Raw genomic sequence first — 21,354 nt, 5'->3', positions numbered from 1 at the left:
CTTTTAAACTGATGAAGACGGTCTCACTCGAAACATGTACTACTCTGGTTAATTTATACTCATAACTAATTTTCACAATATGTCATCTTGATATTATCTATTTGGATTATTTCTATAATGATCCCTGTGCTTTACAAAGTACTTTATAGTTCAGTATTCCTATTTTAATCTTAGGAAACATGAATTCAATAATTTGATGAATGGAACATTATGAGTGCAATTTATTTCATAGACTTCCATGCATTAGAGACATAATTCATAACTAAAAGCCTGTGCAGTTTGTTCGCTCAGCAATGCAATTGAAATAACACTCAATTATCAATCATAAGCAACCAGAATCCACCTGTGAACCTGTCAAACCTGTAAGATCTGGATAAAAATACATTCAAAATGTCCCAATTTAAATTATATATTTATTCAGAACTGCAGCTTGTTAAAGAAATATTTCCATATAATAATAATAGAATATTTCTTTAATAACATTCATGTCGTTGAGCTCATTTTTTTTTCACTTCAGCGTAGAGATCCTCTGGGCCGCCACTAGTCGTTTTGGTCTTGGACACGTTGACCTGTGCATACAGTGTGTCCTGCTGCTGTCCACTGTCCTGCACTGAGGACGGTCCAGGGCTATACCTGGAGAAGTGAATCTCTCCATAATGGATGTCTCCTGTTTCTGTTGCTCTGGCTGGCTCTTGAACAGCTGGCTCCTCAACGTTTAAGCCCTGTGAAAAACGAACCAAATCAAATTATTTTATTTTATTTGACTGTCAAGATGGCAGAATACAAAAAGTGGACCCAAATGCAGAAAAGAAGGCAGGCAGCTAAACTCAAACAAAAGTCGAGCTTTAATAACTAAAACTTAAACTTAAACACTAGGAAGGACCATAGACACTGGAAAAAAAGGCAACTTGACACAGACCGGGACAAAATACACAAGAAACTAAACAGACAACAAGCAGGTGGGCAGACGAGGACAGGAAGACCAGGACAACAATGAAATTAAGTAGCAATTCTGACGGCGCATACACATACTGGATATCAAACACTAAATATATTACATAGTATATGTATTTGAAACATTGCACTTCCACATTACAAGAAATGTTATGAGGAACCTTCATCTACTTCCTTTAGTTCCCCTCATTTAGTCTCTCACTCAGCTCCCACAATTTTAATAAAGCAATAATAAGCAGATAATCAGCTTTAAGTGGACACAGTGATGGAAAACAAAAGTTGGAAAAAATGTATATATTAGTGCTGTCAATCGATTAAAAAAATTAACTAATTAATTGCACAATTTGCCGTAATTAATCGCAATTAATCACAATGAATCGCTTTCTTTCTTCTTAAGAATAAAGTATCTTATAATAGTTATTTAAATGTAAAATGATGGAATTTATGTAGAATCAACACAAAGGAAGTATTTAAATTCAAATATTATTGTTAAATAGCAGCTTTTTTTTTAACTTTAAGCACAGATTCTCTCATGTGAACTACAGATTTCCAAATCAGAACTATTCAGAACTATTCAGTCCAGTCTATATCTTATGATACTGTGACTAGTTAAAATATATTCATAACACACAATTCTATAATGTGGTCCTACCTGTTTCCGTTGGGATGTTGTGTCTGGTTGTGAAGCTCGGTGTTTTGACTTTATCCACCTGTAAGACGCAAGAGGGCTGTCAGCTTTTTCTGGGTAATAATAATGCTCATCATAATCATCAATAAAATACAGAAAAAGACAACACTGAATGATACAATAAGAATAAACATGTAAAAGCAAGCCATTTCACAGCTTGGGATTTGAAGCCTTGATCACGTTCAGTCTTTCACCCATTGTTTGAGCAATACTATTCCTGATTGTATTACACACATTTGATGTACTACTACTTGAATGATTCACTCAGTCTGGATCTAGAGGCTGCAAAATGTTGAACCCTGAGGAACCCCACTTTGAATTATCAGTTTAAAAACAAGATATGAATGTAAAACAGATTCTGAAATGTCCTTTCTTGAAGATATCCAGTCAAAGTAGACTAATCAACAGTATCAAATAGTTGTTATTCATTTCAGGTGAATACATCTGGATATTAAGTTGATTTGAGATACTTACCAAATGGCAACACCTGCACAGATGAGCACAATGATCACTACAACAACTATCCACCATGCTGAAGAGAGTCCTGCAGCAGCAAAAATGAGTGACTGAGTCAAGTTAATAAGAATCATAGCTGGTCATCCAGCTTTCATATTAAACTCAGCTTGACATTATGATGCTTATAATTCACAACTGGATTCTGTGGTCACGTTTGGTTCTGTTTACCTTCATTCTTCAGTTGGAACTCCGGTGATATTTGTGTACCAAGCTTATTTGTTGCCTTACAGTAATAAATTCCTCGATCATCAGCATTAATGCTGTAAAAGTCTCCTTCAGATACCGGGGTACTGTGTTTGCTGTTCTTGAACCAGGTGAAGCGGCTGACAGGAGGCTTGGCTCTGCTGGAGCAGGTCAGGTTCACCCTGCTCCCTGATGACACCGATCCCGGTGGACTGATGGACACTAAGGTGTCCTTGGGAGCATCTGAGGAAAATGTGAGATTAACTTTATTCATGAAAACCAGCTGGTATCTCATGAATCATAATGTGCCGGAAGGATCCAATAACAAACTCCGGTTATCTTACATGAAACACTGAGAGTCTTTCTCTTCTCTGCTGTCTTGTCTTTTCCTTCATCCACAGGATATCTGGCAGAACAGGTGATGTTTAGTCCATCATGTTTGTCTGACAGAGTGAGGGTCTTCTGGATTTTAGTGGTTAAGGTCAGTTTTGTGTTTTCCTCTATTATGTTGTGAGGGTCATGTTGGAGACTCCAGGTGAGTTTGGGAGGGGAGCGTGGACAGGGAGTGAATGCTGCGCAGGTTATAGTGACAGACTTGTTCTCAATCAGATCACCTGGGACCTCAATACTGGGCCCCGGAGGAGAATCTGTGGGTTCAAATCACACATTTTACACTTCGAATACAGTCCATTAAAAGTGTGTGATCAACATCTACAAATCTGACCCCCTCATTGTCAAACTGTAATGGAAATTCAGTCGCTTTCATCCACGAAAAATCCTCATTAGGGGACATTAAAACCTGTTCCAAATGCATGGGAATGTAGGTAGATTTTGTCCTTCGTTAATAAATGTGAAAGGAGGAAAGAATGTCACCCCATGCAACTTCCCTATTCTAAATTGGGTCAGACTAACATGCATGCTTTTAAATGGTAGTGTAAAAATACAATATATAATATTTCCTGACTGATCACAAGCTGCTTTCTGTAACATTTGGCCCCAACTAATGCTGTTGATCATCCTACAGTATATTTAGATAAAGCAAGCCGTGTTTGCTCTTTAAGCCAAAAGACAATAACATTACAAATATAACCAAAACTCCCTTACCGTGAACTTTTATAGTAACAGGATTACAAGAAGCTGTTGATGTGAACCCTTCGTTCTCCACCCTGAAGTAATACTTGTCAGTGTAAATCTTGATTAAACTGGAAAACAATGTGGTGCAGTTTCTCTGACTCAGGTTCCCAGTGATACTTATTCCATTGTGGCCAACGTCCACGCTACTGTTGAAAATCACATTTTCTGTTTTTTTTCTAAATTGGGATTCAGTTTTGATCCACACTCCGGAGTTTTTTTTTCTCCTGCTGAATTCTTCACCGTTTTTTGCACGAAAGTTACATGGGATCTGCAAACATGATCCTCTCAGTGCGTCCATCTCCTGAGGTGCTGTAATGAATAGAGCTGCATCCAGAGCACAACCAGCCAAAGATCCTGTGAAACACATTCATGATTAAAAATCTGCCTGAAAGGAACGTTCATGTTAAACAAACATAAAACATAAGCAGCATTCTGGATCTCTTTTCTCCCCTCTTGTTTCATTTTACAGTCAGGACATAAACAGTTGGGGAAAGTTAACTCTATCTGCTCTGCTCTCACAGTTCACAATGTCCTTAGAACAGGCCCACACACTATTAAATTAGTTTCATGATTGACAGAATGAGGAAAAGTTATTTTTTCAATTTCAACCTGAGGATTTTAATATATTCAAAGAACAAATGGCTCACCTGGAACGAGGAGGAAACTCAGTAACACGCTGGTTGTTACCATATTCAAAGACAGAAACATAATCCCTGGATTTGCAAACACAATATCACAGTTACTTTTCAGTTCAATTAATCATATATCACTTATTGCGTTTTTACAAAACATCCACTATCTATTAAAGCAACTTCCTCACTTCAAATCCACTTGTACAAGCACAACCACAATCACCTTGAGTTCAATGTTTTTTACACACTGCTTCAAAAACGCAACAGTAAAATTGGTAAAATGTTTCCTTACCAAACGAGTCAGCAGCTAGAAAAAAAATTGTGTTGTGTTATTTCTGTTTAGCAGGACTGCAACTAACCACCAATCCAAGCAGGCATAGAAAGAGGACTGTTTAAGCAAAGAAGCTCATTGCTTGGTGACAAAGCTGCACCACATGACATGGCCCTGAGAAAGGAAGTCAGATATTACAACACCTTGGAATCGTTGTTTCAAATGACACAACTCATTGCGTCACCTCAAGAGATCAAATGTTAAAGAAAAAGTCTTTCATTTTGATTTTTCTATTTGTGATCCAAGTTTTATTGTAATTTTAAACAAACAAAATAGAATATACAGACCAGTTGGAGTGTAGAAGACAAAGAACAAACAACACAGAAAGAGAATGCTTATACATGAAAGTTGATAACAACATAATAATAACCAAAATAAAATAAAAACACATTTACACAGGATAGCATACACAGGACCAGATAGCATACTAGACGCAGAAAGCTACCAGTGACTTGGTGAAAACTTGGCGAGCTTCTGTGGGGTGAAACAAAATGATAGTGTATCATTTGATGATCAGGGTTTCTAAGCAAGTTGAATGTCCGACCATACCCTAAACCAGTTGATATTGGGAAGACCTAAATCCTTTCCCAACTTCTAGAAACTCTCAATTGTGCTGTGGATGTTGTGTTTTTGTCTATTGGACCCGGACTGAGAGACCAGAGGCAGAAAGCAGGTTTAAGATGTTTATTGTAACCAGAAATGAATGGTGCAGCAGGCTGGTGCGGGTGACGTGTCCGTTCGAGCTGGTTAGCAGAGGACTGCTGAGGTGACGAGCAAGCAGGTGGACTGGCAGGCAGGGATGAGTCCAACGGGAGAACGCTGGAGTCCTTCTGGAGAGCGAAGTCACAAAAAAGGCGTTAGTAAAGATTACAACTAGGCAGGAGAAAACACTGTTTGCGGAGACGAAGATCAGAGCTTCACACATCACCGTAGGGATGGAATAATCTGGCGCCGGAGTGATGAGGACGCCAGGTTTAAATAGTCTGCTGGTGATCTTGATGATTGGCATCAGGTGTGCCCGCTTGGTCCTCTGCTGCCGGCACGCCCACCGGCCACGCCCCCCAGAGCGGCTGGAGAGTGAGAGGGAAAAGGAGGGGGAAGACAGACAAGGGAAAACACACAACACAGAAACACAAAAATCCCTCCCACTGTCCTGGCAGAACCGTGACAGTGGACTGAGTAATTAGAGAATAAAGTTTGGATTGAAGACTATTCTGAGTGCCTGAGGTATAAAGTCTGTGTATTGGGTGAATGTCCATGTTAGAGCCCCAGGGATCTCCTGGAAAGCTCAGAGTTTATTACCTTGTATACCTTGTTCTGACCAGAAACAGGCTTACTACCCAGTGTGATGGAGGTAGACATGCAAATGATATTTATGAATGACTATCATTTTTCCTATGGATTGCCAAACCAGCATTAGATGAGCGATGATGGAACCAAACTTAATCAAACAGCTTTTTTTGTGGGATATTGGAGTTAAACATCCCTAGAAAAAAGGGGAGCTCAGTGGAAATGTCCCCAACATAAAGAAGAAAGTCATCTGCATAGAAAGATAAGTGGTGATTAGTGTAAATGGTGACCGGATCATGACTTTGGTGGGTCACCTAATGCTGATTTTTTAATGAAAACACAGAACACATACTGTATGACGACTGAACATTCTCTTCCTTTTTATTATGTTTCATTTACTCCCTCTGTTCATGGCCTCCAGCTTCACTTCCTCCACTTGTTCAGTTTTAGTTCACTTTTTGCCTGTTTTTGACTTTTAAAAAATGATTCTGCCTGTGAATTCACGGGACTGTTGGTTTGAACTTATTCGTTCATGGGATATTTTTTCCATTTGAACAATTGTGTCCTCAACCATGGCCACATCGTGGAAACAAATACAATTTTACAATAAAAACATTTAGAACATTTTGAAACACACATTTGGATATATATACAAAGAGGTTGTTTGCAATCATCTTGACTTCTCCAAAGGCGCCTGCTCTATTTTCACAAGACTGCTAATGTCAAATACTCAATCAAGCTTTTATTTACTAAACTCCACAAACATTTTTTTCTGCACATGGCTCTTTTTTGTGGCATCACAATGATCATGGATCTGGGAGTGTGCTCATGACTTCATAAACATTTGGTAATGGTGATGTTCTTGTGTAACCACCATGTTTCCGTCTACAAAGTATTTGCCTTCTCTTTTCACATGTACAAAACTTACATGTCCACTGCATCAGTGATACACAGAATGAGGAATGTTCTGAGGAACAACCTGACTCACATGTGTGTTCCTCGGAACTGTTTAGCTGTTAGCTGAGGTCATTCTGCCCTGCATGCTCTGCACAAATTCATTGACCTTATTTGAAAATGCTCATTTTAAGTAGAATGACAAAATTACAAAGAGTACAGAATGCATGTGGCACCAGAACTCAGTTGTGAGTAAAGAAATGGCTGACAAATGGAAATACTTAGTGAAGTTGAATAACTTACCAAGAGACCCAAAACCTTCTGCTTTGTCCCGTTTACTCAGATGAATCTAGTATTACAGCTCTTTAAGGAAAAATTAGTACTTACTCACATTTCATGAGTTAAATCAACAGGATAGTGAGAAATTAGTAAAGTACACTAATGTGATTTAAGTAAGTATAATTACATTTTAGATTGTAGTTACCTTCTGCTTAATGGGAAATCCTAAAACATCCCAAACCTTCAAATGTTGCCTTCAAAACTAACACTAAATGTGAAAATATGCATCCTATAAGTTTAATAAACACAGACACAAAAATCCTCAGCAAAGTTTTGGCGAAGAGGTTGGAGGGAGTACTTTCAAGCATTGTGGGGGACGATCAAAATGGTTTTATAAAGGGAAGACAAGGATTTCATAATGTAAGGCGTGCTCTTAACATTCTCTACAACCAGAAGGGAGAAAGGGATACGGCTTTTCTGTCACTTGGTGCTGCAAAAGCCTTTGACAGAGTTGAATGGCGTTATCTCTTCGATGTCATCACCCGATTTGGATTTGGAAACTCATTCTGTAGTTGGATTAAACTATTACATCTTAACCCTGTAGCTGAGGTACTAACAAACGCTGTGACATCTAAACCTTTCAATATTACAAGAGGTTGTCCACAGGGGTCGCCTCTTTCCCCACTTTTATTCATAATAGCTATAGAACCATTAGCAATAGCAATTAGAACTAACAGGCAAATACAAGGAATTACAATTGGCAACAAAGATCACAAAATAGCACTGTTCGCTGACGATGTAATTTTATTTTTAAAACAATTAGACACCTCCATACCTGCACTGTTAGATCTATTAAGCCTGTTCGGTGATATCTCTGGATACAAGCTGAACGCTTCAAAATCTTCACTTATGTTGCTTAACGAAAATGAGGGACAAAATCCTGATCAGCATATATCTTCTTTTAAACTTTCAACTGGTTTTACCTATTTGGGCATTAAATTAGTACCTCAGTTACAAAATATATCACCAATAAACTATGAACCTGTATTAGACTCAGTATATAAATCTTTAGAAAGATGGATGTCATTGCCTATCTCTCTGATAGGCAAAATAAATATTTTAAAGATGAACATATTACCAACATTTTTATATTTATTCCAAAATATTCCTTTGGCGCCACCTGACGGAATGTTTGAGAAAATAACACCACTCATCAGAAAATTTACATGGAATAAGAAAGGTCCCAGAGTTCTCCTATCTCTGTTGTATCTTCCGTTTGACGCAGGGGGGTTGAAATGTCCAAACCTCTATTGGTACTACCTCGCAGCACAGCTGACCACTTTGAGATTCTATTTTTCTGATGTAAACAAGGATGGACATAGAAGCACAATATGTTCAGTTACCACTTAATTTATATTTGTACTCGGCTGAATTAAAATACCTAAGAGAGAATACAGTTCATCCTATAATATTGAATATGGTTAATGTGTGGTGCGAGGTAAAGAAACACATGAAAATATTAAACTCCCTGTCACAATTTAGCCCAATCTGGGGTAATGTCTCATTTAAACCAGGTAAGCTGGACGCTGGGTTCAAATTATGGGCAAAAAAAGGATTAAGTAAAATTTCTGATCTGTATAAGGAAGATGTTTTATTGTCTTTTGAGGAAATTTCTTATATATATAATATCCCAAAAAAACATTTCTTCAAATATTTGCAGTTGCGAAGCTTTATTTCGGCTATGCAAAACAAGTCATTAGCAATTCCTGCACTTTCATCTTTAGAGGAAATTATTACTAACAATTGTATTAACAGAGGTTGGATTTCATTAATATACAACTGGCTAACATCTGGTTCTAATGAATCATCAGCACCCAAACTGGATACATGGAGGGCAGATCTAAAAGTGGACATTTCAAACAACGATTGGATCAAAGCCTGTAAGGACGCACAAACAGCCAACACTAATTTAAAACTACTCCAATACAATTGGTTAATGCTGACCTACATAACCCCTGTCAAGCTTCATAGATACAACAATGATATACCTGATACATGTTTTAAATGCAATGAGGTTAAAGGAACATTTATACACTGTATCTGGGAATGTGACAAGATTAAGAAATTCTGGAGGGAGGTGATGGATAAAATTATGGCTATTCTGTCGGTTAATGTTTCACTTGATCCTATTATGATTCTGTTACATTTGTACCCAGAAAACCTCAACCTGAGAGCTAGAGAATACACATTTATTAATTTTGCTGTTCTACAGGCAAAGCGTCTGATAGCTCTGAATTGGAAGAAAACTGTGGTGCCTACAGTAGGATCTTGGATCAAATGTATGGCACAGTGTATGTCAATGGAAAGAATAACATATATTTTAAAAAATAGATTGGGTGTGTTTGAAGGAATTTGGAAACCATTCAGCGACTTTATAAAAAAGGAAGATATAGCAGAGCTTCTACAGTTGGAGAATTCAGGTTAATTTTGTTATTTTGTTGTTATCTGTATTTATTCTTATTTGTATCTTTCTATTCTATTTTATTTTTGCTAAGGTACCATCGATTTGTATTTTGTATCTACTTTGTAATATCATTTTTTATAAATCTTAAGCTATGAGTATAAGAGAGAGAACGAGTGTGTGTATGTGTGTGTGTGTGTGTGTGTGTGGGGGAGGGGGATATTACAGTGTCATTCATTGGAGAACTATGCGCACTTGTACCTTACCTGCAGTGTAATGAATGATGCAAAATAAAATAAAAACATTGTTAAAAAATAAAATAAAAAAATGTTGGCTTCAAATATAAACTGACGTCCAGGTGACAATTTCCAATCCTACAAATCGGAAGATTCACAATAATGCAATCTGCCTCAATCCTCGTTTGTCATTTTAAAGCATATGAACACGAAAATGACTGAAAATGGGTCAACACAAATCATTTTTAGTTTTAAATGGACATGAGTAATATCAGAAAATGTGATCTAAGTGAAAGAATATTCAGAAAACATTTGTTTGTGTTAAGCACGCTCAGCATTATATTACAGTAGAGGCAGTGCATCTTCACATCGACAATAAAGATTTCTGTATTTAATAAAAAAGTATGTCATTTGCAAACAAACATAGGATACACATGACTTGTACCTTGAAATTAAAATTGTATTAACCAATAATTATATCTTATTGCAGAAAGTTGTATGCCCTATTGAGAACACTGCAAGGCAACAAACCAACTTCCCGTGTGAACTTCAAAGCTCTCAGCATTAACTTGGTGGTTTGTACATACTTCACCCTCCACCACTTCTCTTCTGCAGATTGGTTCTTAAGAAACGGATAAAACTAAAGTCTCTCGTCACATTTAGAGAAGTACAAACACGAAAACACAGTGGGAAAGCAGCCTAGTGGCCATGATGATTACTTTTGAGTTGTCCTGTAGTGAATTTGATGTCCTCTAGAGGCGATCTCATCACACTGCTGATTAACATTTCTTTATTTCAAAAACAGGTTTTGATCTTGTTATGCGAGTTGCCGTGAGTGCAAACAATAACTTATATTCAGGGTATTTCTATTTAGTTGACAGTGTATGTAACCCAAATATAAAATGCTCTGTGGGGGAACATATGCTTTCCACTGTAATCAGATATTAACTGGTTGAGAACTTTTTTTAATCATATAAAGTCCATGGAAATATAAAAGTCCAGTATAAAAGTATAAAAAATACATTCAAAACGTCCCAAGTTAAATTATATATTAATTCAGAACTGCAGGTTGTGAAAGAAATATTTCCATGTAATAATAATAGAATATTTCTTTAATAACATTCATGTCGTTAAGCTAATTTTTTTTCACCTCAGCATAGAGATCCTCTGGGCCGCCACTAGTCCATTGTCCTGCACTGAGGACGGTCCAGGGCTACACCTGGAGAAGGGAATCTCTTCATAATGGATGTCTCCTGTTTCTGTTGCTCTGGCTGGCTCTTCAGCTGGCTCCTCAACGTTTAAACTCTGTGAAAAACGAACCAAATCAAATTATTTTATTTTATTTGACTGTCAAGATGGCAGAATACAAAAAGTGGACCCAAATGCAGAAAAGGAGGCAGGCAGCTAAACTCAAACAAAATGCAAGCTTTAATAACTAAAACTTAAACTTAAACACTAGGAAGGACCATAGACACTGAAAAAACAGGCAACTTGGCACAGACCGGGACAAAATACACAAGAAAATAAACAGACAACAAGCAGGTGGGCAGACGAGGACAGGAAGACCAGGACAACAATGAAATTAAGTAACAATTCTGACGGTGCATACACATACTGGATATCAAACACTAAATATATTACATATATACATATATGTATTTGAGATATTGCACTTCCGCATAACAAGAAATGTTATGAGGAACCTTCATCTACTTCCTTTAGTTCCCCTCATTTAGTCTCTCACTCAGCTCCCACAACTTTAATAAAGCAATAATAAGCAGATAATCAGCTTTTAGTGGACACTGATGCAATTTGAAAAATAAGTCTGAAAAAAAAAATATATATATATATGTATATATATGTATATATATGTATAAATGTTTCATCTTATTTCTGATTAATCTATTTTAGTAATGAGGAACTATTCAGTCCAGTCTATATCTTATGATAATGTGACTAGTTAAAACATATTCATAACACACAATTCTATAATGTGGTCCTACTTGTTTGCATTGGGATGTTGTGTCTGGTTGTGAAGCTCGGTGTTTTGACTTTATCCACCTGTAACACACAAGAGGGCTGTTAGCTTTTTCTGGCTAATAATAATGCTCATCATAATCATCAATAAAATACAGAAAAAGACAACAATTACAATAAGAATAAACATGTAAAAGCAAGCCATTACACAGTTTGGGATTTGAAGCCTTGATCACATTCAGTCTTTCACCCATTGTTTGAGCAATACTATTCCTGATTGTATTACACACATTTGATGCTGTTATATAGAATAAAAACAAATCCAAAATTCTGAGTATTGACAATAAATATACTTGAAGGATTCACTCAGTCTGGATCTAGAGGCTGCAAAATGTTGAACCCTGAGGAACCCCACTTTGAATTATCAGTTTAAAAACAAGATATGAATGTAAAACAGACTCGGAAATGTCCTTTCTTAAAGATATCCAGTCAAAGTAGACTAATCAACAGTATCAAATAGTTGTTATTCATTTTAGGTGAATACATCTGGATATTAAATTGATTTGAGATACTTACCAAATGGCAACACCTGCACAGATGATCATCATCAGCACAGTGATCCTTACAACTGTCCACGAAGAGAGTCCTGCAGAAACAAAAACATGAGTGACTGAGTCAAGTTAATAAGAATCATAGCTGGTCATCCAGCTTTCATATTAAACTCAGCTTGACATTATGATGCTTATAATTCACAACTGGATTCTGTGGTCACGTTTGGGTCTGTTTACCTTCATTCTTCAGTTGGAACTCCGGTGATATTTGTGTACCAAGCTTATTTGTTGCCTCACAGTAATAAATTCCTCGATCATCAGCATTAATGCTGTAAAAGTCTCCTTCAGATACCGGGGTACTGTCTTTGCTGCTCTTGAACCAGGTGAAGCGGCTGACAGGAGGCTTGGCTCTGCTGGAGCAGGTCAGGTTCACCCTGCTCCCTGATGACACCGATCCCGGTGGACTGATGGACACTAAGGTGTCCTTGGGAGCATCTGAGGAAAATGTGAGATTAACTTTATTCATGAAAACCAGCTGTTATCTAATGAATCATAATGTGCCGGAAGGATCCAATAACAAACTCCGGTTATCTTACATGAAACACTGAGAGTCTTTCTCTTCTCTGCTGTCTTTTCTTCTCCTTCACCCACAGGATATCTGGCAGAACAGGTGATGTTCAATCCATCATGTTTGTCTGACAGAGTGAGGGTCTTCTGGATTTTAGTGGTTAAGGTTAGTTTTGCGTTTTCCTCTATTATGTTGTGAGGGTCATGTTGGAGACTCCAGGTGAGTTTGGGAGGGGAGCGTGGACAGGGAGTGAATGCTGCGCAGGTTATAGTGACAGACTCGTTCTCAATCAGATCATCTGGGACCTCGATAGTGGGCCCCGGAGGAGAATCTGTGGGTTCAAATCACACATTTTACACTAAGAATACAGTCCATTAAAAGTGTGTGATCAACATCTACAAATCTGACCCCCTCATTGCCAAACTGTAATGGAAATTCAGTCGCTTTCTTCCACAAAAAACCCTCATTAGGGGACATTAAAACCTGTTCCAAATGCATGGGAATGTAGCTAGATTTTGTCCTTCGTTAATAAATGTGAAAGGAGGAAAGAATGTCACCCCATGCAACTTCCCTATTCTAAATTGGGTCAGACTAACATGCATGCTTTTAAATGGTAGTGTAAAAATACAATATATAATATTTCCTGACTGATCACAAGCTGCTTTCTGTAACATTTGGCCACAACTAATGCTGTTGATCATCCTACAGTATATTTAGATAAAGCAAGCCGTGTTTGCTCTTTAAACCAAAAGACAAAAACATTACAAATATAACCAAAACTCCCTTACCGTGAACTGTTATAGTAACAGGATTACAAGAAGCTGTTGACTTGAACCCTTCGTTCTCCACCCTGAAGTAATACACGTCTGTGTTAAATGTGATTAAACTGGAAAACAATGTGGTGCAGTTTCTCTGATTCAGGTTCCCAGTGATACTTATTGGATTGTCGCCAACGTCCACGCTACTGTTGAAAATCACATTTTCTGGGTTTTTTCTAAATCGGGAGTAAGTTTTGATCCACACTCCGGTGTTTTTTTTTTTGCTGCTGAATTCTTCACCGTCTTTTGCACTAAAGTAACATGGGATCTGCAAACATGATCCTCTCAGTGCGTCCATCTCCTGAGGTGCTGTAATGAATAGAGCTGCCTCAGGACAACCAGCCAAAGATCCTGTGAAACACATTCATGATTAAAAATCTGCCTGAAAGGAACGTTCATGATAAACAAACATAAAACATAAGCAGCATTCTGGATCTCTTTTCTCCCCTCTTGTTTCATTTTACAGTCAGGACATAAACAGTTGGGGAAAGTTAACTCTATCTGCTCTGCTCTCACAGTTCACAATGTCCTTAGAACAGGCCCACACACTATTAAATTAGTTTCATGATTGACAGAATGAGGAAAAGTTATTTTTTCAATTTCAACCTGAGGATTTTAATATATTCAAAGAACAAACGGCTCACCTGAAACGAGGAGGAAACTCAGTAACACGCTGGTTGTTACCATATTCAAAGACAGAAACATAATCCCTGGATTTGCAAACACAATATCACAGTTACTTTTCAGTTCAATTAATCATATATCACTTATTGCGTTTTTACAAAACATTCACTATCTATTAAAGCAACTTCCTCACTTCAAATCCACTTGTACAAGCACAACCACAATCACCTTGAGTTCAATGTTTTTTACACACTGCTTCAAAAATGCATTAGTAAAATTGGTAAAATGTTTCCTTACCAAACGAGTCAGCAGCTAGAAAAAAAATTGTGTTGTGTTATTTCTGTTTAGCAGGACTGCAACTAACCACCAATCCAAGCAGGCATAGAAAGAGGACTGTTTAAGCAAAGAAGCTCTTTGCTTGGTGACAAAGCTGCACCACATCACATGGCCCTGAGAAAGGAAGTCAGATATTACAACACTAGAAGCAGAAAGTTACCAGCGACTTGGTGAAAACTTGGCGAGCTTCTGTGGGGTGAAACAAAATGATAGTGTATCATTTGATGATCAGGGTTTCTAAGCAAGTTGAATGTCTGACCATACCCTAAACCAGTTGATATTGGGAAGACCTAAATCCTTTCCCAACTTCTAGAAACTCTCAATTGTTGTGCTGTGGACTGAGTAATTAGAGAATAAAGTTTGGATAGAAGTCTATTCTGAGTGCCTGAGGTATAAAGTCTGTGTATTGGGTGAATGTCCGTGTTAGAACCCCAGGGATCTCCATAGACATCGAGAGGTGCTCTAAGTTGTAAATCAAATAAAAAGGAAGTGCCAGAAAGATTGCAATTACCCTTTAAGTCCTGGAAAGCTTGGAGTTTATTACCTTGTAGGTCATTTAGCAGACGCTTTTGTCCAAAGCGACTTACAATAAGTACATTTGTCAAAAGAAGGAAAGAAGGAAACCACAACGTATCATTGCTGATAAAGAGCTAAAAATAGAACAAGTGTTAGGTCCTCATCTGAGTAAACTAGTACTTCAAGAGCAACAGTGCTACGATCAGAGTGCTGACCAGAAACAGGCTTGCCACCCAGTATGATGGAGGTAGACATGCAAATGATATTTATGAATGACTGGGTTGACAAGGTGTGTAAAGATGGGATGATGAGGACTGTTACTAAAACAAATTCTTTATCCTTCAGGCAAAATGATAATGCATGACCCCTTTGCCATGCGGCCGTTCTTCGGTTACAACTTTGGAGACTACCTCGCTCACTGGCTGAGCATGCAGCGCCGAAAGGCACCCACTCATCTGCCCAAGATCTTCCACGTCAACTGGTTTAGGAAGGACCCCGCGACCGGCGCCTTCCTCTGGCCCGGCTTCGGCGAAAACGCCCGCGCACTGGAATGGATCTTCAAGCGCTGCAGCCGGGAGAGGGAGGACGAGGCGGCCAAGAAGAGCATAATCGGCTGGCTGCCAGAAGATGGCGCCATCGACACGAAGGGTCTGAGCAGCAATGTGGATATGGGCGCCCTGTTCGATGTGCCCAAGTCTTTCTGGCAGAAGGAGACGAAGGAGCTGAGAGCCTACTTCACCCAGCAAGTTGGAGCGGATCTGCCGGCTCAGGTGGAGGCAGAGCTGAAGTCACTGGAGGACAGAGTGCACAGCTAAAACAAGTAACGGACAGGAAGTACATCCAGCAACGGGAGCGGTCGCCACCGATGACTCAGGATTCAGTTCATCAGGGTGCAATCAGAGCCACTGTCATCTGTCAGGAGTCAAACGTCAGATATGAAAAGCTAATAATCTACAATGTAATAACTTTGGCCACAACTTCACATTAATAACTCTGGTGAGAGAGACGGGTGCTAACTGGGTGCTAGGAAGTAGCTTTGATTCTCAACATGAAGCTTAGATTTCTGTGACTTTGTCAAACATATGGTATAAAGAAGCTAATGTGCCTACCTCCATTCACTCACAAGAGCTGGCATGGTACTAAAGTACAACCAACATGGCCCAGATGTGCCTTCTACAAATGGAACAGTACAATTTCTAAGCTGCTAATGTTTACGGGCTGAAGGCCAAAGATCCTGTTTTGGCCAAATTCTGACAAAAAACAAAACACGTTTTAGCATTTTTACATATGAAGGTTTTAATTGAATTTAATATCAGAACTTTTAATACAGTATTTGTTGAGGCTCAATTGGAAACGCCTTATTTTAAAAATATATACATCAGAAGTCCATTAACTACTCAAAGCGGCCCATTTCCAGTGGAAATGACTACAGTACTATGCATGATTCCTATTGCCACTTTTGTAATGTTTGTGATTAAACTGTATGATTTCAGGTGATGTTTACACACAATATGTGAAATGTTGGACCAATTAATGCAACTGAGATTAAGAGGTATTTTTAGAAGTTGTCTGCCATGGTTTTTATTACAGTGCAATGAATAAATAACTTCAAATACAGGAGCTGTGTCTGGTGTGCATATTTAAATAATTCAAATGCAAATACAAATGTGGGATACAATGTGTAAGAAACAATACATATGTAAAAGAGATTCAACAAACAATAAAATTGCACAAACCTAAAACCTTTTAAACTGATGAAGACGGTCTCACTCGAAACATGTACTACTCTGGTTAATTTATACTCATAACTAATTTTCACAATATGTCATCTTGATATTATCTATATGGATTATTTCTATAATGATTCCTGTGCTTAATAAAGACATGTTTCTTTATATTACAGTATTTCTATTTTAATCTTAGGAAACATGAATTCAATAATTTGATGAAGGGAACATTATGAGTGCAATTTATTTCATAGACTTCCATGCATTAGAGACATAATTCATAACTAAAAGCCTGTGCAGTTTGTTCGCTCAGCAATGCAATTGAAATAACACTCAATTATCAATCATAAGCAACCAGAATCCACCTGTGAACCTGTCAAACCTGTAAGATCTGGATAAAAATACATTCAAAATGTCCCAATTTAAATTATATATTAATTCAGAACTGCAGCTTGTTAAAGAAATATTTCCATGTAATAATAATAGAATATTTCTTTAATAACATTCATGTCGTTGAGCTCATTTTTTTTTCACTTCAGCGTAGAGATCCTCTGGGCCGCCACTAGTCGTTTTGGTCTTGGACACGTTGACCTGTGCATACAGTGTGTCCTGCCGCTGTCCACTGTCCTGCACTGAGGACGGTCCGGGGCTACACCTGGAGAAGTGAATCTCTCCATAATGGATGTCTCCTGTTTCTGTTGCTCTGGCTGGCTCTTGAACAGCTGGCTCCTCAACGTTTAAGCCCTGTGAAAAACGAACCAAATCAGATTATTTTATTTTATTTGACTGTCAAGATGGCAGAATACAAAAAGTGGACCCAAATGCAGAAAAGGAGGCAGGCAGCTAAACTCAAACAAAAGTCGAGCTTTAATAACTAAAACTTAAACTTAAACACTAGGAAGGACCATAGACACTGGAAAAAAAGGCAACTTGACACAGACCGGGACAAAATACACAAGAAACTAAACAGACAACAAGCAGGTGGGCAGACGAGGACAGGAAGACCAGGACAACAATGAAATTAAGTAACAATTCTGACGGTGCATACACATACTGGATATCAAACACTAAATATATTACATAGTATATGTATTTGAGATATTGCACTTGCATAACAAGAAATGTTGTGAGGAACCTTCATCTACTTCCTTTAGTTCCCCTCATTTAGTCTCTCACTCAGCTCCCGCAACTTTAATAAAGCAATAATAAGCAGATCATCAGCTTTAAGTGGACACAGCGATGAAAAACAAAAGTTGGAAAAAATTTATATATTAGTGCTGTCAATTGAAAAAAATTAACTAATTAATCGCACAATTTGCCGTAATTAATCGCAATTAATCACAATTAATCGCTTTCTTTCTTCTTAAGAATAAAGTATCTTATAATAGTTACTTAAATGTAAAATGATGGAATTTATGTAGAATCAACACAAAGGAAGTATTTAAATTCAAATATTATTGTTAAATAGCAGCTTTTTTTTTTAACTTTAAGCACAGATTCTCTCATGTGAACTACAGATTTCCAAATCAGAACTATTCAGAACTATTCAGTCCAGTCTATATCTTATGATACTGTGACTAGTTAAAACATATTCATAACACACAATTCTATAATGTGGTCCAACCTGTTTCCGTTGGGATGTTGTGTCTGGTTGTGAAGCTCGGTGTTTTGACTTTATCCACCTGTAAGACACAAGAGGGCTGTTAGTTTTTTCTGGGTAATAATAATGCTCATCATAATCATCAATAAAATACAGAAAAAGACAACACTGAATGATACAATAAGAATAAACATGTAAAAGCAAGCCATTTCACAGCTTGGGATTTGACGGCTTGATCACGTTCAGTACTTTACCCATTGTTTGAGCAATACTATTCCTGATTGTATTACACACATTTGATGTACTACTACTTGAAGGATTCACTCAGTCTGGATCTAGAGGCTGCAAAATGTTGAACCCTGAGGAACCCCACTTTGAATTATCAGTTTAAAAACAAGATATGAATGTAAAACAGACTCTGAAAAGTCCTTTCTTGAAGATATCCAGTCAAAGTAGACTAATCAACAGTATCAAATAGTTCTTATTCATTTTAGGTGGATACATCTGGATATTAAGTTGATTTGAGATACTTACCAAATGGCAACACCTGCACAGATGAGCACAATGATCACTACAACAACTATCCACCATGCTGAAGAGAGTCCTGCAGAAACAACAACATGAGTGACTGAGTCAAGTTAATAAGAAGCATAGCTGGTCATCCAGCTTTCATATTAAACTGACATTATGATAACTGCTTATAATTCACAACTGGATTCTGTGGTCACGTTTGGTTCTGTTTACCTTCATTCTTCAGTTGGAACTCCGGTGATATTTGTGTACCAAGCTTATTTGTTGCCTTACAGTAATAAATTCCTCGATCATCAGCATTAATGCTGTAAAAGTCTCCTTTAGATACCGGGGTACTGTCTTTGCTGTTCTTGAACCAGGTGAAGCGGCTGACAGGAGGCTTGGCTCTGCTGGAGCAGGTCAGGTTCACCCTGCTCCCTGATGACACCGATCCTGGTGGACTGATGGACACTAAGGTGTCCTTGGGAGCATCTGAGGAAAATGTGAGATTAACTTTATTCATGAAAACCAGCTGGTATCTCATGAATCATAATGTGTCAGAAGGATCCAATAACAAACTCCGGTTATCTTACATGAAACACTGAGAGTCTTTCTCTTCTCTGCTGTCTTGTCTTCTCCTTCATCCACAGGATATCTGGCAGAACAGGTGATGTTTAGTCCATCATGTTTGTCTGACAGAGTGAGGGTCTTCTGGATTTTAGTGGTTAAGGTTAGTTTTGCGTTTTCCTCTATTATGTTGTGAGGGTCACGTTGGAGACTCCAGGTGAGTTTGGGAGGGGAGCGTGGACAGGGAGTGAATGCTGAGCAGGTTATAGTGACAGACTCGTTCTCAATCAGATCACCTGGGACCTCAATAGTGGGCCCTGGAGGAGAATCTGTGGGTTCAAATCACACATTTTACACTTAGAATACAGTCCATTAAAAGTGTGTGATCAACATCTACAAATCTGACCCCCTCATTGCCAAACTGTAATGGAAATTCAGTCACTTTCATCCACAAAAAACCCTCATTAGGGGACATTAAAACCTGTTCCAAATGCATGGGAATGTAGGTAGATTTTGTCCTTCGTTAATAAATGTGAAAGGAGGAAAGAATGTCTCCCCATGCAACTTCCCTATTCTAAATTGGGTCAGACTAACATGCATGCTTTTAAATGGTAGTGTAAAAATACAATATATAATATTTCCTGACTGATCACAAGCTGCTTTCTGTAACATTTGGCCCCAACTAATGCTGTTGATCATCCAACAGTATATTTAGATAAAGCAAGCCGTGTTTGCTCTTTAAGCCAAAAGACAATAACATTACAAATATAACCAAAACTCCCTTACCGTGAACTTTTATAGTAACAGGATTACAAGAAGCTGTTGACGTGAACCCTTCGTTCTCCACCCTGAAGTAATACTTGTCGGTGTAAATCTTGATTAAACTGGAAAACAATGTGGTGCAGTTTCTCTGACTCAGGTTCCCAGTGATACTTATTCCATTGTGGCCAACGTCCACGCTACTGTTGAAAATCACATTTTCTGGTTTTTTTCCAAATTGGGATTCAGTTTTGATCCACACTCCGGAGTTTTTTTTTTCTCCTGCTGAATTCTTCACCGTTTTTTGCACTAAAGTTACATGGGATCTGCAAACATGATCCTCTCAGTGCGTCCATCTTCTTAGGTGCTGTAATGAATAGAGCTGCCTCAGGACAACCAGCCAAAGATCCTGTGAAACACATTCATGATTAAAAATCTGCCTGAAAGGAACGTTCATGATAAACAAACATAAAACATAAGCAGCATTCTGGATCTCTTTTCTCCCCTCTTGTTTCATTTTACAGTCAGGACATAAACAGTTGGGGAAAGTTAACTCTATCTGCTCTGCTCTCACAGTTCACAATGTCCTTAGAACAGGCCCACACACTATTACATTAGTTTCATGATTGACAGAATGAGGAAAAGTTATTTTTTCAATTTCAACCTGAGGATTTTAATATATTCAAAGAACAAACGGCTCACCTGGAACGAGGAGGAAACTCAGTAACACGCCGGTTGTTACCATATTCAAAGACAGAAACATAATCCCTGGATTTGCAAACACAATATCACAGTTACTTTTCAGTTAAATTAATCATATATCACTTATTGCGTTTTTACAAAACATCCACTATCTATTAAAGCAACTTCCTCACTTCAAATCCACTTGTACAAGCACAACCACAATCACCTTGAGGTCAATGTTTTTTACACACTGCTTCAAAAACGCAACAGTAAAATTGGTAAAATATTTCCTTACCAAACGAGTCAGCAGCTAGAAAAAAAATTGTGTTGTGTTATTTCTGTTTAGCAGGACTGCAACTAACCACCAATCCAAGCAGGCATAGAAAGAGGACTGTTTAAGCAAAGAAGCTCATTGCTTGGTGACAAAGCTGCACCACATCACATGGCCCTGAGAAAGGAAGTCAGATATTACAACACCTTGGAATCGTTGTTTCAAATGACACAACTCATAGCGTCACC

At 38.0% G+C, this 21,354-nt stretch overlaps 2 protein-coding genes and 1 pseudogene across 3 annotated transcripts in view; all 3 read right to left on the bottom strand.

Moving 5' to 3' along the window:
- Positions 1-30: 30 nt before the first annotated feature.
- LOC311028871 (uncharacterized protein) lies at positions 31-14,521 on the bottom strand. Its single transcript, XM_084033666.1, has 17 exons — positions 14,434-14,521; positions 14,157-14,222; positions 13,483-13,863; positions 12,723-13,025; positions 12,364-12,621; positions 12,152-12,221; positions 11,581-11,659; positions 10,746-10,903; positions 5,367-5,508; positions 5,133-5,268; positions 4,123-4,188; positions 3,446-3,829; positions 2,686-2,988; positions 2,327-2,584; positions 2,117-2,186; positions 1,607-1,664; positions 31-722 (listed from the first exon to the last, which is right to left on the bottom strand). The coding sequence occupies exons 2-17, from the start codon at positions 14,215-14,217 to the stop codon at positions 498-500; spliced, it is 2,952 nt and encodes a 983-aa protein (XP_083889792.1). The 5' UTR covers positions 14,218-14,222; positions 14,434-14,521; the 3' UTR covers positions 31-497.
- A 1,883-nt stretch (positions 14,522-16,404) lies between these two features.
- LOC311028734 (B-cell receptor CD22-like) overlaps positions 16,405-21,354 on the bottom strand; it is a 34,211-nt gene continuing 29,261 nt past the window's right edge. The window contains exon 9 of the mRNA XM_084033465.1: positions 16,405-16,739. The gene's annotated coding sequence lies outside the window, so the exon portion shown is untranslated. The remainder of the gene's footprint in view (positions 16,740-21,354) is intronic.
- LOC311028737 (B-cell receptor CD22-like) lies at positions 16,732-21,269 on the bottom strand (annotated as a pseudogene). Its single transcript, XR_014599349.1, has 8 exons — positions 21,131-21,269; positions 20,854-20,919; positions 20,179-20,560; positions 19,419-19,721; positions 19,060-19,317; positions 18,850-18,919; positions 18,340-18,397; positions 16,732-17,459 (listed from the first exon to the last, which is right to left on the bottom strand). The product of XR_014599349.1 is annotated as a B-cell receptor CD22-like (transcript).

The sequence above is a fragment of the Eutrigla gurnardus genome, assembly GCF_963514095.1.
Source record: "Eutrigla gurnardus genome assembly, chromosome: 18".
In the NCBI taxonomy this organism is placed as follows: domain Eukaryota; kingdom Metazoa; phylum Chordata; class Actinopteri; order Perciformes; family Triglidae; genus Eutrigla; species Eutrigla gurnardus.
The sequence above is the reverse complement of the archived record's forward strand: the minus strand, read 5'-3'. Positions and strand labels throughout refer to the sequence as shown.

Coding starts and splice junctions, on each gene's coding strand:
- LOC311028871 (XM_084033666.1), bottom strand. CDS start 14,217: ATGTTTCTGTCTTTGAATATGGTAACAACCAGCGTGTTACTGAGTTTC. Junction 4,189..5,132: donor TGCTGCACCATTCATTTCTG/GTTACAATAAAC, acceptor TTGCAAATCCAG/GGATTATGTTTCTGTCTTTG. Junction 1,665..2,116: donor TGTGCAGGTGTTGCCATTTG/GTAAGTATCTCA, acceptor TGCGTCTTACAG/GTGGATAAAGTCAAAACACC.